Source organism: Dryobates pubescens, chromosome 16 (assembly GCF_014839835.1).
Source record: "Dryobates pubescens isolate bDryPub1 chromosome 16, bDryPub1.pri, whole genome shotgun sequence".
NCBI lineage: Eukaryota > Metazoa > Chordata > Aves > Piciformes > Picidae > Dryobates > Dryobates pubescens.
In genome coordinates, this window is record NC_071627.1 from 17,279,498 (window position 1) to 17,306,841 (window position 27,344).

At 41.2% G+C, this 27,344-nt stretch overlaps 1 protein-coding gene across 2 annotated transcripts in view; it reads left to right on the forward strand.

Moving 5' to 3' along the window:
- CPEB4 (cytoplasmic polyadenylation element binding protein 4) overlaps positions 1-25,374 on the forward strand; it is a 42,042-nt gene extending 16,668 nt beyond the window's left edge. Inside the window, exons 3-9 of one of the 2 annotated variants that reach the window (XM_009904637.2) lie at positions 13,463-13,486; positions 15,498-15,671; positions 17,954-18,043; positions 18,642-18,760; positions 20,739-20,853; positions 21,064-21,245; positions 24,640-25,374. In XM_009904637.2, the coding sequence (XP_009902939.1) occupies positions 13,463-13,486; positions 15,498-15,671; positions 17,954-18,043; positions 18,642-18,760; positions 20,739-20,853; positions 21,064-21,245; positions 24,640-24,867 (932 nt within the window). In that variant the 3' untranslated portion in view covers positions 24,868-25,374. The remainder of the gene's footprint in view (positions 1-13,462; positions 13,487-15,497; positions 15,672-17,953; positions 18,044-18,641; positions 18,761-20,738; positions 20,854-21,063; positions 21,246-24,639) is intronic. The other variant, XM_054168460.1, reaches the window with a different exon arrangement.
- The last annotated feature ends 1,970 nt before the right edge of the window (positions 25,375-27,344 follow it).

Sequence of the window (27,344 nt, forward strand, 5' to 3'; positions counted from 1 at the left end):
TAAACTACAACCCATGCTGACGGAGCTGTGGCAGGGGAAATGCAGTTTAGTGTGAAAGGTATTTGAAATCTGCAGATCCCATCCCCTTTGTCAATTCACTGTTTTCACTTGGGTTGAAGTAGAAACATTGTAACTGCTACTAACAAGTAAGGACATGTGTTTGCTTGCCAAATGCAGCTAATGGTAAACATTTGGGGGCAATATTCAATGTTTTGATTCTTCAGTCTTTTGGTCAGCTGTTCCTGTCTTGACAATTGGAGTGTTTGTTGATTTAGCTCAGCCTTTCTAATATTTGGGGTTTACCAGAGCTTTTGTTTAGAATCAGCAAACAACCTACGAAGAAAAGGAAATCACCTGGGCAGCAGGAAGGAACAGAAATCTCCTGTTAATAAACACTGAGAGCAGACCAGAGAATGGATTCTGGCCTTACATAGAAGTAATCCCAGCCACGCATACGTGTATGATTTTACATTTACTGGCTATTACAGAATCACTATGTTTGCCCGTAACTTTCCACCTTTCTCATTTAAATTGACATTCGGTTTTGTGGCTTGACCTAAATGCTTCTTTGTAAGAGATGCTCAATTTGGTGAGGCTTAGAAAGGCAAAACTTGGATTTGGAAGACAAAAATCACGCCTTAAACTTGCAAAAAGTCTGAGGGCGTAAACACGGCTGATACGCAGTGTGAAATCAAGATTAAACGTTCATCATAACCAGCTTTTCTGGTGGAGACCGGTCCTGCGGGGCTCCCAGCCGCGCTGCCCGGGCCGGGCCAGCAGCATCCCCTGGCACTACCAAGTGGTGCGGGCTGGAGGGGAGCGCCTGTGGCAGCGCACAGTGGGAGTGTGTCGAGAAAGCCTTTTGAAGTGTTAGCCCACCGAAACGTAGACGAAAACACTCCAGTTTCAAAGCCAGCCCCGTTTGCCCGGCCGCTGTCTGGCTTGGAGGGGGCCCTCAGAAGGCGGGCTGTAGAAACCCCCCTGCAGTTGTTCCTGCGTGGACTATACCGAGCACTGCCGTCCTCCCCGCCGCGGCCGCTCTGCGCCTGCCGCCGCCCGCAGCGCCGGACCCCGCGCAGCCAGCGCGGGATGTGAATGAGGATCTGCAGCCCAGGTACCTTCCCTCCTACTGGGACTGCTCTGTTAGGGCAGTGCTCAGCCATAGGCGGCCGCATGCATTGCCTCGGACTTGTAGCTGTGTTTTCGGGCTGGTGGAAGTTGACAAGACTTGTGGTGGAGTTGGGAGGGGGGCGAGGAGAGCCGTGCAGAGGCTCTCCTTCGGTAGCAGGTCCCAGTGGCTTTGGAGCGTGCTTTGAGCCTCGATTGAATGGTGACCGTTTGTGTTGTGTTTCCTGAAGGCATGCTGGAGCCTGCGTGCGCCTCTCAGTTTATGTAATACCGGTATTAAACAACAATGGAGACTTTTAATATGGCTGTATTCTTAAAGTCACAGGCAGGCTCTCTCTCGCCCCCCAGAACTCAGCTTTCTGATTCCTCACCTCCAAACCCCACAGGCCCACCAGCAGTGCGAATGGCCAGGGTGGGGATTGTTTGTGTAGCATGAAAAAGAATATTGTATGGATACAGAATATTTTTGACCGTTGAAGCCTCGAAACAAGACTGTTTGCTAGGTTATCAAATGATTGGCTTCTTGTTTTGTGGCACTAGCTGCTGTAAGAAAATGGGGCTCATTTAAATAAATAAAAAGGCTTTGTATTTTATCAGGCTGCAATTGGCAGCATTTAGGCAGGTGTTAATGAACGAAGAATTTGCCTTTTCTTTGCAAAACTTGTGGACTGGAACACAGGCTGCCCTGAGGCAGCAGGAGGCTGTTATTTAGGTTAAGACTTTCAAGACTTTTCTTGATTATTCTTGGGCTCTGACGATTTAATTTTCTGTTATCACCTGCGAAAAGCCAAGACCCATTTATACTATCTCAGAAAACATTGTGCATCACCTAATAAATAATTCAGGCCATTTGCAACCGCGTACACTGATGCATATGATTTGAAAACTAAAGCAGCAGTGGTTGCTGTTGTTCGTTTTACTGTTTGCTGCAAATTCTCCTACTGCAATGAAAACTACAAAAATCTCAGGATGGAAGCAACATTTTTGCAGTCATCTGGAATACTTGGGGAAATTCTAAGCACAATCCACATTACATGCCGAAATGTAGCAGTTTAGTTTGTTTTTAACGATGGAAGAGGTGAGTTAGTGTTTACATTAAATTCCCTTGAATTTACTGATATTCTTCATTTCTGGGAAAGTAGGTTGTAGGTTATGGCACTGCTCAGAGTTTGGGGGATTTTTCAGAATGTTGACGTGTGTAGCTTTGGAACTGCATTCAGAACTTGAGTTTGACTTAAGTTAAATGCAAGGAAATAAGGAAATATGCTGTGGATTACCTAAGCTGTTACCTCTTTGACACAACAATTGCTGAGTAGTTGAAACTTTCTGATAATACCACTGTTTTTATAGGAATACAGGTCTTGATAATGCAGATGGGAAGCAACTAGATCTTTGTAGTTCAGTACTGCAGGATTTTGACATATTCAGCTGAGGATGAGCAATACCTTGATTTATGCTATCTGTCTAAAACGGAGCCATTGAGCAATAAGCCAGAGGGTATTAATGTAACCAACATTTGAGGCCAGGAAATTCCTTCCCCTGCCACCACAGAGCAGTACAAATATTCCAGCGTTTTCTGATCCTGGTCCAGCTTTGAAATCAGTGTTAGGATTCCTGTTAACTTCATTCAAGTGCAGGACCTGCTTTTTTTGTTTGTGTGTCCAATCTTGAAATAGTTCTCACAGGGCCCTTGCCACGCTGTCCCATCTCCAGAGTCTATGGAAAATTAAATGCCTTTCATACTCCTCAGATAAGATATTTCTTAGGAATCTGTGTGCTGCAAATGATGTGGCAGAGGTTTTTAGAACACGAGAAAACATTGAAATACTGCTAATAGTTTTCATGCCTAAATCAATGATCTGATCTTCAAAAGTATTACAGAGAGCAAAACTGTGCTGGATTCCATGACAGCAGCCTTGGTAATCAGATTAAAACCTTTCTAAGATTTTATTGCCCTTTTTTTATATATATTTTTTTTCATCTTTGTTAAATTAATTCCATCCCTTATTTTAGAAGTGTGTTTAATCTTTTGCCTTGTTTAATATCGCTGTCCACCAAGTGGGGGTTTTCTCTTGTTTTGTTTTTCTTTTCTGAATTCTTGCTTTGATAATCTCTGACCGTTCTGGATCATCTTCAAAGCAGCCTTTAATTTGGAGCCACGTTCAGTGAGTAAGGTCTGGTGCTTGTTTTAGAAGACAGAGAGCTAGCTGCCTCCCCTCCCAAACTGCTGAAACTACCTGGGTTTTGTCTTTTTGTCACTTTGTTCACGCTTTTCCTTGATGTTGAACTATTAGCTCTTTAAGTCTTTTGTTAGCCATGTTTTGCATATTCTCTGCCATCGTGTTTATCAGGCTAGAAATGGCATGAAAAGAGTAGAAAGAAAAAGCCTGAGGTGCTTTTCTTAAACCTGGAGATAAAGAACAAATGGGAGGTATAAATGAGAATGGGGATGAGTTTTGAGAAAAAGATAAGCAGGTGATAGATAAAGTGTAGGTGTTCAAGGGAACAAGCTCCTAGGAAAGTCATACAGAAACACTTAAGTAGTGGGTAGTCTTTGCATATGCCAAAGAGTGGCTGTGCAGCAGCCTGAATTCGATTTTTGCTAATGGCTTAAGGTATTTTGAGAAAGAATTGTGATGCTTGCAGAATTTGTATATTCAATATCTACTTACTTTAACTCAGTGTTAGGTAGAATGATGAGAACTATGTGAAAATACATCTTTCAAGTACCTTTATCCATACTTGGCTTACTGTTTGTTGTGGTGCAGATTGGTTAGCCGTGCTACTAGTTTTTTGGTGATGGGTGGTTGTTGACAGTTGGACTTCCAGGTGAGTGGAACAGTCACATGTGTGTCAAGTGTGTTTAGAGGTGTGGGCAGTGATCTTCTTTCAGCTTTGCATAGAAATCCTATTAACAAGAATCCCAGATCAGCAGTGAGACTGGCTAGGTGTGACAACAGGGCAGGTTTTGTGTTCAAAACGTGGGGGATCCTTGTGACAGATCGGATCAAATATATGAAGCAATTTATAATACATTAATAAATACCCTGTCATTCACAGTGGTGTTACATGCAAATCTTCATAATGTCATTAGTGTTAGTGCACAAATGATGAGGGAGGTGGGGATAACTTTCTGAAGGCATTCTGCAGGGCGTCTTAATTGCTCATGTGTCATTTAAAATTGCTGTAATCAGTAGTGCTGCTATCTGGTCCTATATACTGTTTTGAATCTAGGCAGAGGAAATGAAGTGGTGATTCCTGTAAACTTTTCTGTTTCTCTTCCCGTTTGGTTTGGGTGTGCAGAAGTGTGTAGTGCAGTTTTTTCACATGTGTTACTGGAAAAATTTGCCTCTTACGCTGTTTACTATAAAAATGAAGAATGGGGCAAAGCTCTGCTGTGGAGACTTAGAGTGTTTGATATTTACTTGCTTCTGTTCCTATTTCCTTATTGTTTGGGGTTGAAGCAAGAGGATGCTTTAAAAAGAAACAAAGCCCTCATGTTGCATTCCAGGCTGTCTTGTGATCATTCTTTCCACAGACAAAAATAAGTTTCTTTGAACCTATTATTGTCCTTAAGGAACTCCGGTTTTAAATCTTGCGGCGTGGAAACATCTGCCGGCGTAAATCCAGCTCTTGCAAGTCACATGCAAGAGTTACATTTCAGGTTATTCATTAAAGCATGGGCAGAATTCGTGGTGTAAGTGTGATGGTACAGGCAGATACCAGCACCTCTTGAGGTGAAATGCTACCAATAAAGGGTCTGGGACCACAGTGCATATGAAGCATGAAGGCAGATGGGAGATATGTGAAATGTTGGCATCTTTTCCATGTGTTTTTATAAGTACATTCTATAGTAGGTTCAATAAATTACTCTTACAAACACAAAATAAATTCAGGGTGGTGATTTTCAGCATATGACATCCCATTCTTTCCTCCTGTCAGAAAACACATCTTTGGGCATGTGTTTTGGAATTCACCGCAATTACCAAATTTGAAGTAGGTTCTGTGGCTGAGAACCTGATTTGCTCTTTGTTGGCAAAGCTGCCTAATGCTTTTCCTTCTCCCAGTTTGAAACCCTGCTTTTAATTTATTCTTTTATTTTGAAAGTGAATATAGTACTAGTTTGAGTGTTCAAAAGATAAATGATGCCAATTATTCCATATCATAAAGTGGAAGATGTACCGAGTGGGAAGATTGGATGTTTTTATAACTTCTGTCTGCTCTCCAGAAGTCATACATTACTATAAAAGAAAGCTCAGTGCCACCAGCAGTGGGGTGCCTGGTTTTCTGAAATACATGTATAATTCCAGTTAGCATCCAGTCTCCAGCAGAGAGATGTGCTCCATGATGCTTTTTTTTTTTGCTTTTGGTTTCTTATCTCTGACCTTGTGGGGGTTCCTGGAGGAGAGGGAAGAGTTGTATTCAAATACATACGATGTTTTAGGGGTCCACTTAAATTGATTTGCAGTAACCCAGTGTAACATAATAGGAGCTACAAAAAATTGGATACCTCGGAGATAAAGCTGTAGCTATGTGTAGGATTTATAGCAGGTTTGTTTAGGAGAAAATTTCTCTTCATTCTTCTGTTTGATACTGAAGAAAACTTCAAAGTTAGCTTTGAAGCTTCTGTGTTTTTGAAAGGAGTGAGACTGGATTTGATTTGTCACCTTTCCATAAGTAGTTAAGTGGTTGTTGAAAGGTATGAAAGATCATCCCGAGGTTCAGTTCACGTGGCACTGTTAGTCTGGCAGATCATCAGCAGTAAGGGAATAGTAACATAATGTTGGTGGCTTTTAAAGCTTTCACACAGACCCAGCCATTTTCGTAGTTAACCCCACCCCAGCTCTTTCCTTCCCCTCCCCACCCCCTGTTTCAAACTGATGCTTGAATAACATGCTGGAAGCGTGTCTAGGACTTTGTGCCTCAGTTGCCCAGTCTGTGAGTTATCTTGAGCTTCTCCACCAAGGTGGATTTGTACCACTGCTGGGCCAGACTGGCTGGGCTGAGTTGGAAGCACATGAGCTGTTCTGTATCTCTGGGTACTGCTAACGCTGGGCTTGTGCACTGCATGGGAATGAGAGCCATTAGCAGTTGGGTTGTTTCCCCCCCAAGATTATTCTTCTCTGAATATAACTGCAAAGTCTCTTCACTGAGGCAGTTTGACTTTAGGCAGATTAAAGCCCTAAACTATGGAGCTCATTGCTCAAGCCTTGGAAACAATAGCTTTGACTTTCATTGTTCCTCAGTTCCTCCCCACTCTGCCCCCCTCCGCCTCCCCCCCCCCCCCCCAAGTAATTCAACGTATGAAGTTGTCAACAATCAAACTATTAAAGTTACTATTCTGATAATCAACTTTGTGCTGTACAGTCAGGTTCTACCTTTTTACTAGGTGAACCAAAGTAATTGAACATAATTGCAGGTAAAACAATGTTTCCATCAGAAGCAGCAGCACTAAAAGGCTGTTACAGGTAGATTCTCTTCAGGCTTCTAGAAGAGAATCTGTTTGCTTTTTTTTATGTCAGTTGTGCTTTGTGACAGTGACCTGGAATTTAAAATGAAAGATTGTGTTGTCAGACTTGAACTCAAATGCTATGTGATACCACAAACTTCATTTTGTTTGTGTTCTCGACAGAAGGAATGGGTAAACACTTGTCTTCAGGCACCTGGCTTTAATTGAAATAAAGCCTAATACTTACACCTTCAATAGCACTCTTGTTTTTCAACATTTGTTTGGACATTTTGGACATAAACTAGAGCTGTATTTCTCAGTACAGGCTTTTCCTTTTTTTTTCCCCATGTGGTTCTTTAAAAATAAATTAGGAGGAAACAAATGCAGGTTTTGGCACCTTTACCACTTGATTTTGCAGTATTGATATTTCCAAAGGTGTTAATGCTTGATTTTCTTGTGTAGCCCAATGAGTCTGCTTTTCTGGTTTCATGCTGACCTTGACATTGCCAGAAGTGTGACAAATACACACTGTCCAGGTGTTTAATTTTTGTAAGATTGCCATAGATTAAGGTAACACTGTTTGACTGGTTTTAATTCTTTGAAGCTTGGCATGTTTGAAAGGCACAAGACAGGGAATCTCTCGTACCTCTTTTTAGCAGTTTATTTTTGGAAAGACTTTTTAAAACAGGGATCCCATTTGGCAGTATCATAAAGATGGCTGTGACAGTAAGATGCAAAGTTCTGACGTGCAATAAGTTCACTGTCAGTGTAGATTCGTTGAAGTTTTTGATCAATTTATTCTGTATTGACAAAATTTATCCTGGATTAGGTTATCACGTGTCTCTGCCACTCTGCCGTGCATTGGCTCCTGTTCCACAGATCATGTGCTCAGGATAATTTGACAGAAATGAGATTTTGTGCTTGAACTGGGCATAGGCACATGTCTTAGGTTAACAGTCATGAAACTGGAACCTAATCTTTTTGTCCTTAATATTTTAGAACTGAAAATCAAGGAATGCATAAAAGCTGCCTGCTGTGCAGCACTTTGTAACACTATCTGCTTTCCTGTGGAAAACATCATCCAAGACTTAAGTTGTGAGGTTCTTTTAAAGTGAAAGAAATGCCTTGGTGTTTAATAGATATGATTTTTATGGGCTTAATGTGAGAAAGTATATATGCCTCTCTGAAAATACCCTCTTTGCTCTGTGAATTGCTCCTTCATATACAGAGATAACTTAGTCAAAAGTAGGTTAAATATAAGTGTTCTTTACAATTTTAGTTTTCCTGCTTTTGCCTTAGTTATACCTGGAGGGAGGTTGTAGACAGGCAGATGTTGGTCTCTTCTCCCAGGCAGCCAGCACCAGAACAAGAGGACACAGTCTCAAGCTGTGCCAGGGGAGGTTTAGATTGGATGTTAGGAAGAAGTTCTATGCAGAGAGAGTGATTGCCCATTGGAATGGGCTGCCTGGGGAGGTGGTGGAGTGGCCATCATTGGAGGTGTTCAGGCGGAGACTTGATGGGGTGCTTGGTGCCATGGGTTAGTTGTTTAGGTGGTGTTGGATTGGTTGATGGGTTGGACGCGATGATCTTGAAGGTCTCTTCCAACCTGCTTTATTCTATGTATTCTAAATTCTTCACTTGTGAAACAGAGCTTGAGATGACCTTACAGAATGTGGTACATGCATTACATATGAAATGCACTGTGAAACATGAAGTGATGATAAAATCAAACTTCTTGAGTTATAATCAACCCTACCTGCCCTCAGGGAGTAGTAGGGGGAAAGGCAATAAAATAGTGTAGTCTGTATTTTAGTGGCCTTGTGCATGGCATGGCCACTCTTGTGACAATTACAAAATACAGTTTAGTGTGGAATTACTTAGAAATAAGGCTTTGCTGTTAGAAGGGTAAAACCAGATTTGCACTTCAGTTCTTTTCCTATAATTTAAAAATAAAACTCATGAAAGCATGAGTGTTTTCTAGACTAGATTCAAGAACAACTACCTCTCGTTTAGAAATATTCCTGAGAAACTTTGATACTTCTCTGTCTTTAAAAGTTAAGTCCCAAGAGAAACAGAAAATAGAGCAGCACCAAATTACCTCTCTGTCTTCCACTGAGGGGAAGAAAATGACTAGCAGAGTAAACAGTTTCAGTGAAAGCTTCAAGCCCTGTGTTTGGGGAGTTACCGTATTTGCCTTCCAACATAAGAAACTGGCCACCTGTGACCATCTGCAGTTAAAAGGTTTTTAATAACATGAGAAGGTTTCAATATGGTCTTAGAGAAAACCTTATTATTCCCTTATAAAAAAAGAAATTCTGAACACTTATACTTGTCTCTGCATATCTAATGTTTAATAAACAGCTGAGGATGGTGTAGTGGCTTTGTTTTCCTTTCTTCACTGCTTTCATTTGCAAGAGCTGTGGCCTGTTTCCTCAGTACTGGCTTCTTTCTTTGTGCTGCAGCTTCTTGTTTGTCACTTTGTATCCCTAAAAATCAGCAGTTAAAATCACTGCTTCATTCTTGAAAGTTAATGGAATTGGGATCAGTTTGGCAAAATCTTGTTCAGCTTGAATGCTTTTCCTTGAACTTGTGTGATTGGTGTCAAGAGTATAAGCAAATTGGTAGAAGTTCCCTGCTTTCCTGGAGCTCTCTCAGGGGTAGAGATTGTGCCTGGTGGAAGGGCATGATTGGGTCTTGCTTGTTCTCACAATCAAGTTATGTAACAAAAAAATCAGTATGAATATTTGTCCTATTTAAATTTCAAGAATACTTCTCTTGTAATTTCAGTGGTTAGTGTGCATGGAAACTTGGAACTCACTAATGAAGCTAGTCTGGTTTGATCTTTGAGAGGGAAGAGGTGAGAGCAGCGTATCAGTGACTAAAGGATTGCAGCGTGTTACTATATTGGTCTCTGCCAAGGTAAAGAACAGTCTCTGCCTTCAGGAGCTGTTGGACTAGAGATAAGAATTTGGTACAGAACTTGACAGGTATTGCATCAACCTAGCCTTTGTATGCCTTAAAACAACTGCAGCAAGGTAGTGAGAATGAAGGTATGGCTGTAATTCAACTTCAAACATTCAGCTGCCCTGTTCATTGCAGGGTTTTACAATGTTTGTAATATTACCTACAGATGCTTGTGTAATTCTCCTAGTTGTACCATGGCCTTTAGAGTTGGTATGCCATGCAAGGCTGAGACAGATCTTGTTTCCTGGTACTTTTCCTTTAAACAGTCTGCTCTTGAGCTCACCTTTTAATGTAAATTTTCTGCAGTTAATGGCCCCAAATGCACCTGAAATTGCTACCATCCTGTAGACTGGGAGGCGGCAAGAAGCATTAAAGAGTGCCAGCTGCTCAGTTTGGACACACACTTATTGCAGGACAAGCTTATAGTAAGTTTGGCTGATTTAGGACTCCTGCATGCATTTTTTCATGCATCTTCAGCAGAATATCTTTGTCTCTGAGAACTGTGTACTTCAGACGAATTAACATCTGTGATTATGCACAACACACTGACAGTCTTTATAGTGCTTCCTATAGAGAGAAGAGAACTCAACACATTTAATTGGAGGTACATTAGGCACAAAAGGTATGATTTAAAAGAAAAAATCAAAAGGAAGACAGAGAGGGATATGGTCAGGAGCCATTAAGGGTCTCAAATGAAGAGAAGACACAAAATTGGAGTGGGTTGTATGCTCATTAATTCCTTGCAGCAGATTTTTGCAGAAGATCTTTGGCTTTCTGCATGGCTTTATTTCCTACCTAAAAAGGAGCGTGGCAGGGAATTGAAGCAGCTCCTAAGAGCGTTTTAAATGTCAAACCGATTTTATTGGGAAAATATTCTGCATAGGTTATTAGTTTGCCATTGAACTTGTTGCATAAACACTTTCTATTTTCTAGGTTTTGTAACATAACTCTTGCTTAAATATCTTGTGAGATTAGTCATGTCTCCTAGGCCCCTTAGGCAATTATCTGAAATATTGAAGAAATGGGGAAAGGAAAAAATAGGTTTGAGGAATCCAACCCAAAGGTTGCAGTTGTCTCATTTGTCAGCAGGGGTTAGGCAGGTATCCTGATGACCAGAAGTAAATCTTTTTCTCTGGTTGGTAACAGTTACATTAAAGCTTCATTTGCATTGCAGCTTAGTTTAGGCACAGGCATAGCAAAGATTTCTCTTCTTACGAAATTGTGGACGTCAGAGACAGAATTGGTAAATCACAGTTAGCTGTCCTCCTGGCCTGCCAAAAGAACATTCTTTAGTTTCAGTGTTGTGGGTTACATTGTGAGAGATTAATTGATTAGGTGGGTTGGATTGGTTGATAGGTTGGACGCGATGATCTTGAAGGTCTCTTCCAACCTGGTTTATTCTATTCTATTCTATTCTATTAGTGGCGTGTGATGAGCTCTGAATTCAGTGAGTGGAGAAAGTATGTATCTGTGCTGTACTGGGATGGTTTATAAACTGTGGCTCCTGAGAAATGTTTTGAAATGGCAGATGTTGGTATATTGTGGTTTAGGTGAAGGAAATGCAGAAAATAGTAAGCAAAGCAAGAAGAAGAAGAAGAAGAAAAGAATCTTAATATTTGGTTCTCAAAACCTTTTCAGTAGTACTTGGCACTGGAAATCATTTTCTAGCTGGTGGCTGAGTTTTTTGTTTTTTCTGTTTGTGTTCTCTGTACTGGTAAAGGAGAAAAATCCAATTGCCTTGAGTGACACAGGTGGCGAAGCAGTGAGGAGTCTGCTGACCTAAATTGTGGTCACACATCCATGGTGGGAATTGTATCTGTGCTGCGTGCTTTGTTGCCAAGAATGGGTGTAGCAAGTGAAGGGGTTTGTGTGGTTTTGTGAGCAATTTAGAAACCACAAGCAAGGGGTTTATAGCTTTATAGGCAGAGCTGGCTATGAAAGTGCTCAGCGTTTTCTAAACCAGGCAGGGGCTTCTGAGCTTTTGTCAGAAACGCAGTAAGATTGCTGATTGCTTCCCATGAAAGACAAATTCCATAAAACTCTCTTGCTCTGAGGACTACATGAGCATGCATCAAGAATAGTGTGGCCAGCCGGAGCAGGGAAGTCATTGTGCCCCTGTACTCTGCACTGGTTAGGCCAGACCTTGAGCACTGTGTCCAGTTCTGGGCCCCTCAGTTTAAGAAGGACATTGAGACTCTTGAATGTGTCCAGAGAAGGGCAACGAGGCTGGGGAGAGGCCTCGAGCACAAGCCCTACGAGGAGAGGCTGAAGGAGCTGGGATTGTTTAGCCTGGAGAAGAGGAGGCTCAGGGGAGACCTTACTGCTCTCTACAACTACCTGAAGGGTGGTTGTAGCCAGGAGGAGGTTGGTCTCTTCTCCCAGGCAACCAGCACCAGAACAAGAGGACACAGTCTCAAGCTGCACCAGGGGAAGTTTAGGCTGGAGGTGAGGGGAAAGTTCTTCACTGAGAGAGTCATTCACCATTGGAACGAGCTGCCCAGGGAGGTGGTGGAGTCGCCGTCCCTGGAGGTGTTCAAGAGGGGATTGGATGTGGCACTTGGTGCTATGGTTTAGTCATGAGGTCCGTGGTGACGGGTTGGACTTGATGATCTTTGAGGTCTCTTCCAACCTTGGTGATTCTGTGATCTTGGGTTTCTAAATGCAGAATTGCCATGGGAAAATGATACTTGTGAAGACCCTCAGCCTTTAACACCAGAGGTTAAGCTTCAAGCTGAAGAAGACTAGGGCTTTATTATTTTGTATTCCTGTTGTTGGTTTTGAGTACCTCTATCAGCAACAGATCAGAGAAGTAAAATGATGCTACAAATGTTACATAACCATGAGGTAAATTGGATTGATACAATTTTTATTTTGAAAGAGGAAATTGCTCCTGTTTTGTTGTGGCTTGCAAATATTTGACTACCTAAATGAATTGTCAGCCTCAATTTTGAATGAGGAAGCAAAATAAAATGCATGAAGTGCTCAGAGTTTCTCACAGGACTTGCCAGGAGAATCCAAGTTTTGAAAACAGTTGGCCTGCTTTCAGATACAGATTTTAATGAGATTAAAAGAGAAGGAATGTGCAAGTTTGATTAGGAAGTTTGGTCATATACTGGCAATGGGTCGTAGAAGCCAGCACAGAAAGGTGTATTTTTTTTTTAGTGGTAGAATTGATTTGTTTTGGAAATGAAAAGTAGGAAGCAGGGAGTAACTGTCAGATAATTACAGTGAAGTGTAACAAGTTAGTATGAGAGAATCTATATCCTGCAGTACACAGACTGCAGGAGGTCTGAAAGGCAATTTCAGTGGCCCAGACATTTTCTCCTTGACAAGAAGTATTTCAGCTGGTTATTTGCCAGGAACAATTTAACTAAGGATTTTGTGGCTTGTGCAAAGTTTTTATAGCAACCTAATTTCAAAACTGAAATTAACACAGTACTCCTCCACTTCCTGTTGTGCTAGGGCTTTCCCTGCATTTGGGATGAAGGTTGGTGTTAGATAATGCTTGGGCAGCGCAAGGTGGAGAGCATGGTGTGGTGCAGAATGTGTCAGGAGACCTGGTGCATAAGGAGACATCCATATACCTCCAGGCATACACCCAGCAAAGGATTAAGGAATGGATTTGAAAATGAATGTGCAAATTAAGAGCTAAAATTGTTTTCAAAAAGTCTGTTCTAGTATCCATGTGTACTTTGTCAGCAACGTGTCATCGAGAGATGACAGAGGTGGTGCAAGGAAGGCGTGGTGGTGGGGGTGGTGGGGGAGGTCAGCTTGTGAACACCATTTTAAATGACCTGCAGTACAAAAAAAAAAAAAGAAAGCCTTGAGAGTCACTGAGTTAGCATAAAGGCAATAAAAGAAGGTCTTTTGGTCCTTATAACAATGATTGAAAGGCTGTTTTCTTTCTCATTTAACATGCAGCAAGGACATATGGGAGAAGGCGAGGTAACAATATTCCTATTTAATTTTCTAATGTTGACAATGTCTCATGGGAGAAATAGCATTAAGTTGTTACTAGAGGGCAAACTCCAACAATTAAGATTATGAAGGATCAGTTTCACATAAGTTTACATAGTCTGCATGCCATAAATAAACATTTCAACAGAATTAGGTAGTACTCCACAGTAGTCCTGCTTGAGTCTGAAGTGATCACAATCCTTTCAGTGGCCATCATCTATATGATTTATTACACTGGAGGGCTGTCTCTGTTGCTGTGTTTGTGTGTATGTTATGAATGCCAATGCTGGATAAGTGTTTTGGTTTTTTATTTTTGTTCTTATGGGGGTGCTGATGGATTTCTTGACGCAGGATAGACTATAGTGAATATGTGTCCTGGCCTGCTAGGTTAAAGAACTAGATCCTGCAAGCATGCACGTTGAATTACCTTACAGCAGTGGGAATGCTGAGGAGCCTGAAAAAGGTTTTTAGATATGGAGAATTGTTCCATCCAACAACACCTGCAGGACTGGAGTCTTAAGTGGGGAAACAAATGACATCAGTTCCTTAGGGGAAAATAAAGTAACATTTAGGTCTATGCAACAATATTTTTTATCATAGTAGGAAGCAGGTTTGCCTAGCTATAAAAACAGGTCTGATTGCAGCTCACTTTAAAGGTGTACAAAGATTCTTGGGATTTCAGATCAAGCAAGCTGGCCACACCTTCCATTTTTATTCATATAAGTTCTATGGATTGTGGATTTTATTGTTGGGTTTTTTTCCCCTTCAACTTGCTAGCTGCTTGATTTTTGCATGGAAAATATCTGGATATTTGAACTGGTCAAACGTTCTGTTTTCAAGATGTTTGCTTGTTTAAAAATCAATTTCTTTCAAAGGAAGGAAGCATGAACAGGATAAATTAACCTTACCAGTGCATTACTGTGGTGGATCATAATGAATTCTAATAAAGCTGACACAGTATATCCCATCTCAGGCAAAAGGCAATGCATCTAAAACTTGTAGCACACTTCCTTTATTTGCTTACTTTCCCTATGTCTACTTATTTGTCCCTAAAATGGTCCTTAAATGAGTAGAAGTCTATGCTGTTTGTTGTCAAGATATCAAATACTATAACTAAAGGGTTAATTAATGGAAGAGATCAGCTTGTGTGCTCTATTTCTGAAATTATGCAGTTGCATTTATAAATCAAAATCTTATTTAAAAGTAATGAATATTATTAAGGAAATACATGATAAAGATTATCCTAAAAGAATATTGGGCTGTGAGGGGAAGCATGCTTACAACATTTTCTCTTGAAGCGAGTCCGTTAACGAAACTCTGTTGTAACATCTGACTAAACTTGCTCCTACCTAGAAGTGACACAGTATTGTCTAGTTTTCAAATTTCATTTGCAGTAAGATACAGTGGGTCTTCCTGTTTCTACCAGGGTATTTTTGTGGGTGCTCTGTGCTCTATCTTGATACCAGTTAATTTCCATGTGCAATATATTTAGCTGCTAGAGTTTTTGGTTTTCCTATCGGCACCGTGAAATTGTAGCTACTCTCTGTAGGAAGCTGTTCACTGGAAAGTGAAATATATATGGCATAGATCTTAGTGATGTCTGGCATTGGGGAAGTCCCGGGGGGGAAAAAAAAGGGAAAAAAGTTTATATTCTCTTCTGGGTTTGTGCCTTTTAAAAAGAAACCTAATTGGAAACACAAAATACTCTGGGAAATGGTCAACCTGAACATCCATTAGAAGCACTGTTTTGCTTCAGATTTTCATTAGCTGTAGTACAGTTACAGAGAAGCTGGCATAATATTCTCTGCATTTGAGTTACTGAGTGATATTGAAAACTGTAAGGGTCATATGAAATTGAGAATATAACTGCTCATTAGAAGGAAGATTGGAAACAGTTCTTCTGCCAGTGCAGCAATGAGGGCACGTTTTAATATTTAAACAGTGTATGCTTTGTTCTGTTAGTATGGCTTTTTCCCTTTCTTTTTTAACCCCTCCTCAGGTCAGTCTTCACTGTTTCCAATGGAGGACGGGTTCTTGGATGATGGACGTGGGGATCAGACGCTTCACAGTGGTTTAGGATCACCTCACTGCTTCTCTCACCAGAATGGAGAACGTGTGGAGCGGTATTCCCGTAAGGTCTTTGTCGGCGGACTGCCACCAGATATTGATGAAGGTACACCCCAAAAATGTTATCCAGAAAAACTCCTTCTGGCTTAGTGAGAAACCTGTGGTGGGAAACCTTTTGTCTGTTAGCTAATGAATGATTGGTTTCCATTCTCCAGGTAAAGGCGTTGATATGTAAATGACTCTTTGCATATTACTGCTCTGAGCCCATGGCAAACATGAGATAATTCCAGAGGCTGTAGCATTTTCTGCCATTGAGGAACAAAATCATGTGTCCACATATTTTACTGACTTCTACGGTACAAAAAGTATTTTAAAAGGACAGTGGTTCAAAAATAATCAAGAAAATATCACATATTGAGACTCATAAATACCCTACAATAGTTTCATAGGCACCAGAAGGCAGTAGCAGGAAAGGCATTGCTGGTAGTTTTATAAAGTTTGTATAATACAGTAAGTCAGCTGCCTGTGTGTAGTTCTCTGTAGCAGTCTTCAGCAGTGGGTATGTCCTCAGGCAGCTTCTAACCTGTGCATGGTGAAGACTCAGACAGTTGTGACTCTGTGCTGGTTGCATTCAGTGAGGAACCAGGAATTTGTGGTGGATCCATCATACAGAACGCTGCAGTTCCCTCAAGGCGGGGAAGTCATGCACAACTGTTTTAAAGCTTCACTTCACCAGAGCTTTTTATTCTGTATTTATGGGCATGCTGGGATAGGTGTTTGTAATGGGTTGGGGCAAACCCCCTCCCCACCACGCGCAGAAATAACGACTCAGACAAACTGATTGCAAAAGTAGTGGAGAGTTTAAATAGAGAACAGTGAGTGTGCACAAAAGGAAACATAGTGACAAGAAAGAAACCAAAGTAAACCCAGAAAAGACCCCAAACCCCACCTGAGGGTGCATCCAAAACCCCCAGGGCTCCTCCTTCCCCCCCCTACTATTAGGCTGGTCTCAGCTGGCCAGATATGAGACTGCCAATCCCCCAGTGGCCTTGGGCCCAATCAGGCCCATGGCCGGGAGGTTTCTCCCCCAGTTACCAAGTCTCGGAGAGGGAAGGAAAGAGGAGGTGCCAGGCCCCACCGCAAAATTTATAGTGGTGCAAGGGATTATGGTAGAAATACCTAATTTCCTGCGTCCACCCACTGGGCTGGACTTCTGGACACAGGAAACACCCCTGTAGCAGAGGGCACCCAGCCCAAACTACTACAGGGTTAGAAGAAGGGTTAGAAGAACTGCAGCAAAACTAAGTCTGAAAAGTACTTTTTTTTCCTTAATCACACTTTTTTTTGTGTGTCAGGAAGAGTGATTGTAATGCACTGCAGTGTGTACCACTGTGAAGTGACAACCTGATTTCCATGTCAAACATAAGAACTACTTTATCAGTAAAAGGTCAAATACACCATGGTGTTTACAAGCAGAAAAAGGATCTTCAACGTCTATTTCATTGTTGGGGGTTTTGTTTACTTTTTAACTTTGTTGACTTTGTGGGTTTAAAATAACATAAACAGAATGCCCCTGAGCAGTGTGTCAGTTGAGATGATGGTCCAGTGATGTGAAGTTCAGGTTTATTGTTTCATTTTTTTAGTGAAAAGCTCATATCCAGAGAGCTTTAACTAGCAATGGTTCAAGTGTGTTTGTAGAGAAGAAAAAGGAGTAATCACTCAACTTCAAGAACAGAATTGCAGCTGGAAGACTTCTGTGGGACTGACACATGCAAATTTATACCAGTAATTTGATGTAGAAAGCAGAATTGAAATGGATGCAAGAATTGCTTCTTGATCTAACAATATGTTCTTGCCATCTCTCCTATAAAATCGTGCAACTGTGCCCTGCAAGTTTACTCTGTTATTTTGAGGTCAAGCTCAGGAAGTGTTTGCACATGTGGCACTGGCATGTGATAGAAACAGGCATGGCTGGGTCTTTCATATTTTTTTTTCACTCTTTTGCTGCAGTTACAGGGCATATTGGCAAGGTTGATTGCTGCGTAGCAAGTTAGCAAATTGTCCCTGACCTCTTTGTGGGAGGATAGTTGTAGCTGGATAATGATGGCTGCATAGGTGCAGTGACTCCATTTCTGTGAATTAGTGGGTTATGAGCTTTTACTGATAATCAGAAGAAGAGCTTGATCTTTGACCTTGCTTGTTTTGTGTGTTCTGACTAGTCATAAAGATTCCCCATCAGCTAGTAAGCATTGCTATGAGCTGCTGAACCTTTAGAGTCACAGAATGTTTATTTATAGGGTGAAGCTACCTGAAATCATTGTTCTTTAATACAATTTCATTCAATTTGTTATAGTTGCTATTTATGCCTTTTCCCTTCTTTCTTTACAGATGAGATCACTGCTAGTTTTCGTCGCTTTGGACCTTTGATTGTAGACTGGCCTCACAAGGCAGAGAGCAAATCTTATTTTCCTCCTAAGGGTAAATACCTGCTTACTAATAACATAAGAGCAGTTTAGAAATTTTTTTGTTGATTAAACTCCATTTTGGACAAGATTTCTGTGACGGTGACCCAGTGTTCAGGGGTTAAAAAGCTGACTCCTTGGGATTGTTATTAACTGGTGGGATGAAGAATGCGACTTTGTTCTGCGTTAAAAGAATTCTTCCTTAACTTCCTATTTTTAGTTGATATGTTCTTTTCTCCATGTGTTGTTCCTAAATTTTGTATTAAAAGTCATGGCTAGTCCTCTTTGAAGGGACTAAATGCCCTCCATGGAAGCTGGGAATGATTTATGCCTTGTATTAACAACCATCCTGGCAGGTTTGTCACCACAGCTGTGGCTTTTATTCAATTCATACTCCTGGCTTAGCCTTTCAGAAGTGAGAGTGTGTGCTGATCAGCAAGCTCCCTGCTTTCTTGCATGTCTCTGCAGTGAACTTGCAGGAGGCTGGGTTTAAAAAATGTGAGTTTATCCCTTACTGTGTGGTAGCACATGGAGCAAAGCGTAATTCTGGGTTAAATAATTATTCTATAAGCAAAGAGACAAATTAAGTTCTGTGTTTGTTTGCTCTTCTGCAGGATATGCATTTTTGCTATTTCAAGATGAAAGCTCTGTACAGGCACTGATTGATGCATGTATTGAAGAAGATGGAAAGCTCTATCTTTGTGTTTCCAGCCCCACTATCAAAGACAAACCGGTGGGTAGAATTGTCAGGGCCTGCACAATTCCTGTATGATAACCTGAAGTTCTTCTCTTCAGGTGCCTTTTCCCCCTTATTTATATTTTCTGAGTGCTAATGTTTAAATTACTTAAAGGCATCAAAACAGGCTCTCAAACACCAACTTACTTATACATAGAATACATAGAATAAACCAGGTTGGAAGAGACCTTCAAGATCATCGCGTCCAACCCATCAACCAATCAAACACCACCCAAACAACTAACCCACGGCACCAAGCACCCCATCAAGTCTCCTCCTGAAAACCTCCAGTGATGGCGACTCCACCACCTCCCCAGGCAGCCCATTCCAATGTGCAATCACTCTTTCTGTATAGAACTTTTTCCTAACATCTAGCCTGAACCTCCCCTGGCGCAGCCTGAGACTGTGTCCTCTTGTTCTGGTACTGGCTGCCTGGGAGAAGAGACCAACATCCGTCTGTCTACAACCTCCCTTCAGGTAGTTGTAGAGAGTAATAAGGTCACCCCTGAGTCTCCTCTTCTCCAGGCTAAGCAACCCCAGCTCCCTCAGCCTCTCCTCGTAGGGCTTATGCTCCAAACCCCTCACCAACTTTGTTGCTCTTCTCTGGACTCGTTCCAGCAAGTCAACATCCTTCCTAAACTGAGGGGCCCAGAACTGGACACAGGACTCGAGGTGCGGCCTAACCAGTGCAGTGTACAGGGGCAGAATGACCTCCCTGCTCCTGCTGGCCACACTGTTCCTGATGCAGGCCAGGATGCCATTGGCCCTCTTAGCTGCCTGGGCACACTGCAGGCTCATGTTCAGTCTACCATCAACCACTAGACATGGTGAAGTTTATTTAGTCTAGTTACAATTAGTATTTTTGTTAGAAAAAGGTTTGCTAAATGTCACCATTGCTGATACAATAAATATACTTCCAGACAGCTATTGTTCACTTTCTGTTGATTTAAGTGTAGAATTCATGTTGTCTGACTGTTGCATGTAGCGTGTTTTGACAGAAACAAATTAAATCCAAACCCCCATGTGTCATCAAATAATAGAATGGCCTAGGTTGGAAGTTACCTTAGAGATCATCTACTCCAGCCTCCCCACCATGGGCAGGGACCACTTAACAACTAGACTTGGCTGCTTAAGGCCTCATGCAGCCTGGCTTTGAACACCTTCAGGAAGGAGGGTGGACAGGCCTATGTATTCCAGAGTCTCACCACCCTCATACTGAAGAACTTCCTAAGATCTGAACCTACTCTCCCTCAGCTTAAAACCATTCCCCCTTGTCCTGTCTCTAGACATCCTTATGAAGAGTCCCTCTCCAGCCTTCCTGTAGGCTTCCTTCAGGTACAGGAAGGCAGCTATAAGGTCCCCCCCCCAGAGTCTTCTCTCGAGGCTGAACAACCCCACATCTCTCAGTCTGTCCTCACAGCAGAGGTGTATTTGACATTGAACTGTAAATTATTAATACAGGTCATTTAGGGGCTGATGGAAGCCTGTTAATAGGTGGAGAGACTTCTGCTCTATTCCTGTACTTCACATTTGGCCAGCTGTGGGCAAATAGAAAGCAGGCAGGTTTGCATAGTAAATAAACACAACTGGGTGCACTGGAGCCTGTCACATTGAGATAACGCTAGTCTGGTGCTCACACTTGCCTGGAACAACACGAATGGTGTAGATATGTATGCAGCAGAGGGGGTCAGACAGCACAGTTCAGGCACGATTAAGTAAATGTGTAAGTAGAGGGTGAGTTTTTTCCCTGAAATTTGGGTGACAAGGAAGTGGTGAAATTTATTGTGGTCAAGTGGTCTGTCTGAACAGAGCTTGCTGCTATTTCATTTTGAGAAATGGTTGATGAACAACTGGAAAATGAGTTAGGAAGTACAGCTGCTTAAGCAGTTTTCGTCTTTATAGGACACTGTTCTCATTTCTGTTACTGAGATCCTTTGAACTGTGCATTGTTAAAAACATGGCGTTTTGTCCACAGGTTCAGATCCGGCCTTGGAACCTTAGTGATAGTGATTTTGTTATGGATGGTTCACAGCCTCTTGACCCACGAAAAACCATTTTTGTTGGTGGTGTTCCTCGGCCTTTACGAGCAGGTACGCCGCGTGTTCTGCAGCACTGGGCATGTTGAATGTACAGTCTGGTTTGGGGAGCAATGGGGCAAATGAGTTCCTTCAGCAAGGGAAGTGTTGAGTGTTGTTAACACTTGTGGTGGGGGGCATGAATACGAACGGGCCGGTGGATTTGATGCTCTCAGCCGAAATTCCCGAGTGCACATCGCTGTTTCATTTTCCCTTCTGGTTTAGTGGAACTTGCAATGATAATGGATCGGCTGTATGGAGGGGTGTGCTATGCTGGAATTGACACAGACCCTGAGCTGAAGTACCCAAAAGGAGCTGGGCGGGTTGCGTTTTCTAATCAACAGAGTTACATAGCTGCTATCAGTGCTCGCTTTGTTCAGCTGCAGCATGGAGAGATAGATAAACGGGTAAGGTCTTCAAGCCTATTCTATTTTTGTTCAGTGCTTTCTCTAGAAATGCTTTTCCATGTAAATGCGTGTCATTGTGAAGACTGTAAATGTTACACCAGATTAATTGCATATTTAGGGCTAGATTGTGCCACTTAGATACAACACGGAATAAAAATGAAGGAGAGGTACAGAGCTGTTGCTTCTGGAACGTGGGAGGCAACTGTGAAGCAGACTTTCTCAAACTGCTTTGCATAATGGGAAGCATGTCAGCTGCCTTGCCCTTTTATAAGAATATTGCACTCATCGTATACTCCCACTGCAAGTATTTGCACTTGTAGTGTTTGTACAATCTCAGGGAGTAAGGTGTGTGCCAAAGACTAAGCCATTCTTACTCCTTTCTACCTCTTTTGAGAGAATGGGCAGAATTTGGCCCTAGTGTGTTACACATAGTGTTCTGGGTGTTTCCAAAGGGCATCGCAGTAATGCATTGTGAGCTTGTTAGCATGCATTACAGCCTCACAGTCACCTTCCACAGCTTATGTAAAGGCTGTGTCTACTTATTTTAGACCTTTATTATTATCAATTGAAGGAATATGCCAAATGGATCTGCAGTTCTCTTGCCCTCTGTCCTCTTCATCTATCTAAAATGTGACTTTGCCAGTTACAGTGATCTGCAGGCTACAGTTTTGAGAATCTTGAATCCTTAGATCTACTCTTCTGATTCATACTTTGTCTCTGAATTTTTCTTACTTGACAGTCATTATTGATCTGAATTTTATAGTTACTGCAGAGGAAAAATCTCCAGACTTAGCTGATTATCATTTCACTTCTTTTGTGGCTATGAAGCTTGGGTAGAAGAATTGTAACAACAGTTTGACTGTGGGCCTGCAAATTGGAATGTCTTTGTTCTAATCTTGGCTCTCAAATAAGTTCTGCATGGCTTTGAACAAATAATTTGGGCCGCCCTTGTGCAACTTCTGCTTGCATAAGCAGACACTTGGGTGAATAGGTCCATTGAAACTGGTGGGACTACAAATTTGAGTAAGTACTTGTGAACTCTAGCAATGATTTTGCAATCTATTTCCTTTTCCATCTCCCACTCCTCATTTCCCCATTTTGTGTGTAGTTCAGAAGAAATGAAGGGAGTCAAGTGCTCAGGGGATTCATTATTTAGAGGGCTGGGGCATATGAGAGACAGAAAAGTACAACAGTGGCAAGACTACCTTTCATTAATAAGGTACTATTTATTAATGCTTATAATAAAGTATTTCTGTAAAAATAGAAATGAAATTAGTAATAAGAATGGATTTCCTGTAAATGTTGGCAAGGAGGTGCTGCTAAAGGGTGTGCCCTTCAAAGAGAATGCAAATTAACTGCTCAGCAGCCCGCAGCACTCCTCACTGCAGAGCTTCAGCTGAGTGCTGCCACCCTAAGTGTGCCAGATGAAGTAGCTTTAATTTAAGCTGCTCTGTAGCTGGGAAACCTCACTCTGGTCAGCACAGCGAACAAGTGCAGGCCACATTTGGCACAGGCACTTCAGCACACACTAAATAAATGTGCTGAGGACTCTGACTAATATCTGTGGGTTGCAGACTTGCACAAAACCCAGTGCTGCAGTAGCAGGCTACAGCAGGCAGAGGGATAATTAATTACCTGTGCTGCAGTTTGGCCTCTGAATATGGCTGAGTAGGCATAATGCTGCAGGAGAATGGCCGTGTTAAGGAGGCCCACATGGCAGATTTGTAGGTTTTCTTCTTGGCACTTGTGGAAGACAGTGCTCACTGAAGACTCAGCCTCAAACTACACAGCGAACTAGGTGGCGTTAGGAATATTTTTATGCTCTTTTACAAATTCATCCTTTAAATAGCATGGAGGGGTGTTAAAGAAACAGAACTCTGAAAGTGGAAGAGGAGAAAAACAGGATAAAAAACCAAAGGCTCCTTTACTGTGTTCAAGTAGTTTATATGCAGCGTTAGTACAAATGACATCAAACTACTGCAGTGCCCTGTCTGGGCTGTGATAAAGTTGTGTGAGTTTAAAAGCACAGGAGCTTGTGAATGGTCTTATTTGAATGAGCTGGTGTGGCTGTGAGGCTTGTGAGATACAGACAGGAACATCCCTAAGCCAGATGCAGAGATAACAGGTTAAGAGTAGAGATAACAGGTTAAGAGTAGAGATAACAGGTTAAGAGTAGAGATAACAGGTTAAGAGTAGAGATAACAGGTTAAGAGTAGAGATAACAGGTTAGAAGTAGAGACACCAGTTGGAAATGTTTGTGAAAACATTTAATTTAAATGAACTTGAAAGAAAGCTCACAAACACTTCTAGAACAGGACCTGTACTTGTACTTTTTGTATGTGAAGCTTTGTGTTGTGCTTCTGATGTCCCATGGACCTTTGATAGCTCAGCTGAGCAAAGGAATGGAGGTGATTGCTAGTTTTGAGGTGAATCTGAACCTTTGGGGATGGCAGTGCTGCATTTATGATTTAAACATGTAGACATGTCTAAACAAGTTGCACTGTAGCCAGCTTCTATACTGGGAACACCAAGCTTTGCTTTGCTGTCACAGAGAAAATGCTCTGGAGTGCTGCGAGCAGGGTTTTGTAGCCCACAGTACAGCAGGCTAGGTCTTGGTATGCAAATGCCTAGATGAAAAGCTAGCAGCCTATGATGTTGCATTGTAGATGTATCTTTGGAGCACCAGCTGGTAAGTTCCTGTGAGTCATTATCAGTTAAGAACTGGAAGACGTTTTTCTTCTCCTTTTTGTTTGCTGTACTCAATTACTGCTCGTCATCTGGCCCTTAATGCCAACAGCGTAGGTGGCCATCAGTCCTGTCTAAAGCCTCTCTTTTGATCCTGACAAGATTAGGTGTATTTTCTTTTGCTGAGAGGAAGAAGCCACAGAAAAAGAACACAGAAATGTGCTGCTTATTAAGATATAGATGAAATCTTTTAAGGTTGGAAATACAGACACTGAAATTTGCAGACCACGTGCATATTTAATGTGCAGTTCCAGTGTTGTGTAAACAGTTTACATTCCTACCTGAAAGGGTATCACCATACATAAAAATAACTCCCCAGAAGTCTTCAGGGTTTGGATGTGAATCTATATGTCTCTTCTGTAACAATAGGTTGATTGGTTCTTTCTGTCAATCCGTGACAGCACAGTGATGGTCAGCATGGGTTTTTTTTGGGGGGGGGTTAAGGCTCAAGGACGGTGGGGCCAGGATTGTTCTCAAGTGCCTGTAGTTCTGAGTGTGATTGTTTAGTGGTGATGATTCTGTGTAATGAGGGGGAAAATTCTTGTTCCTTTCTAGTCCTGCTAGAACACAGATAGTAAATAGTGTGGAACTGCTGTTACCGATGTTGTTGCTACGAATTGTAAACTTTCTTCTCGTTTTCTGAACGCAGGTGGAAGTTAAGCCATATGTCTTGGATGATCAGCTTTGTGATGAATGTCAGGGGGCCCGTTGCGGTGGAAAATTTGCTCCATTTTTCTGTGCTAATGTTACCTGTCTGCAGTATTACTGTGAATATTGCTGGGCTGCTATCCATTCACGCGCTGGCAGGGAATTCCACAAGCCCCTGGTGAAGGAGGGAGGAGATCGCCCAAGACATATTTCATTCCGCTGGAACTAAATGATCACTGCAGTGCTCATATGCAGGCCTCAAATTAAGTGCACTCTTCTGTTATCCTGATCGTCCCTACCCTTCCCCCCCTGACCCACCCCCCTTTCTCTTATTCAAGATAGCATGTCCTTTTGTAGTAGTCTGTAATTTAACAATAGAATAATGAAAGAATGACCTATAATATGGATATTTTGTAGACTCTTGTCATTGAAAACTGTATTGGGAACTCCTTTTCGTATCGATAACACGTTGCGAGTGAGTTGCATTCTCTTGTCTTTACTACCGAGAGAACACTTAATTTCGTGCAACATTTTCTTAGAGGAGAGAAAAAAATATTAAGAGAATTGAAACAATAGAGTATTTTGGTTTTTTAATTAAATTATTGTTAATAAAGAACATAAGAATACTTTTATTAAAATAACCATGTAACAATAACACTATCAGTCTGTTCTGACACTTTTCCCCCCTGCCCAGGGAAGCCTGTTTTTTGCCTCTCTTTTTTTTTTTCCTTTCGGATTTTTTCGGCAACAGATGAAGTTACCATTTACCTACCAACAGGAAAGAGCATGTTTAAAGCAACAAAAATGCATGAGCAAAGTTGAAGCAGCATTATAATAATGAACTTTAAAAACAAACAAACAATATCTGTTAAGGGTTTTGAGGCTGAAATTGTAGCTCGAGATGGATCTGACCGTGCCTCTGACTTACCACCCACATCCAAATTACTAATGAGATAGGCAGAGCTTACTATATTTTCATCAAAATGATTACATTTTAAGAATTCCTGAATGTAAAAGTTGAGTAAAGTTACTACTGAGGGAGGAGTGCACTTTTGTTTTTCTTTTCCTTTTTTTTTTTTTTAATTTTATTTTATTTTAAATTAAGAGAACTCAATTGTCTGGTTACAGCCCTAGAAATCCTACCAAAGCTAGAGTAATAACAACTAGTTGACTGGCATTTCCTCTCCTGAAGGATAAATATAGAGATTTTATTTTTTGATGGCTATATATAACTCTATATCCTAATATACTAACATTCGTCACAGGCCAGCCTTTGCTCTCCATTTTGACGTGAAAAAGTAGAGAACCTAAAGATACCTCAAGGATATCACTGATTTTTACTGAAGTTTTGATATTCCATTGTGTCACATGAACTAAAATTGGCTGCTTATTCGTTTCCCATCTTGGATGTAAAGTTAGTTTTAAATACCCTCTAACTTAGTTGCAGCAGAAGGCATGAGCCTTCTGTAGTTTCCAAGTCTCGTTTTGCACTATTTTTCTGAATCTGTGCGTGAAATGGTGCAAGTTGTGCATATGCCTTTCTTACTCTTCCTGTAGAAAAAAATCCCAGCTGAGATTCCACCTCTTTCAGAACTTAATATGGAGAAATAAAGAAACACAGGGATTTGAAGTGCCAACATTGCTAAGTTAATGCCTGCTTTATTGTAAAGAAGTCCTACCTTGAGAAGCATTAACACAGTACATGTTAATTGAATGATGAAGAGTGGGTGCAGGGGTTTAGTTTGAAAGAGTTGAATGAAGGAGTAGTTCTGAAAATTATTTTTATTACTTTGAACTAATGCCCTGGCCAACTTCTCAACAGATTATTTAGCAGTGTGCAAACAATCAAATGTAGTGGCAGTCTTCTGAACTGCCCAAGTGGCATCTGGTTCCATCCTAGATTCTCTCAAACCAAAGACTTGCCTCAGCACTGCTCGGAAAACACCTGCTCCGTTAAAAGCCTTCATCGGCCCCCCCTCATCCCCTTCCCCGAGCCCAGATTATCTTTATGAGAAGCAGTTTTTATTTTCAATACAGGCTTTAATGAACTATTACCTTACCAAGTTCCAAAGGTCAAAATGGAGACATTTGCTGTCTACTAGTCAAGTATAGAAAGGGAGCTGCTTTTAATGAAATCCCTGAAAATATTGACAACAGTAATGCAAATGCAGAGTGCTCTTGTGTAGATTGTCAGGGACTTTTTTTTTTCTCTGAAGTACATAATTATAGTTGGAATGTTCCTTTAATTTTTTTTAATGCTTGTAGGTGGCTTGGGGTGTGCTATTGTGCCGATCCTACCCAGTAAACAGGTGAGATGGGTTACCATTACGAGAAATAACACTGTTTGAGAACTAGCTTTGAATAATAATTTTCCCTTTGTACATGACCTGCTGAATTTCGGTACAGTGTTTTGTAGCTAACTTATTTTGTCATGCACATAATGTATATTTGTTATGCACTACTTTTGTATATCTTGTTTTTCCAACAGTGAGCATTTTTAGGCACACTTTTCACTGACGGGATATCTCTTTATGCAATACCTCAATTTTTCATATTGCAAAGAGTAGCTTTTTGTACTTTTATTACTGAGAGATCTTCATATACTTCATTTTTTAATATAAATAATTTTAATAAATTTTATTTTCTTATATTCTGCTTTTTATACATTTCAGTGCTCTGCATACATTTTGAATTATGGATGTCGTG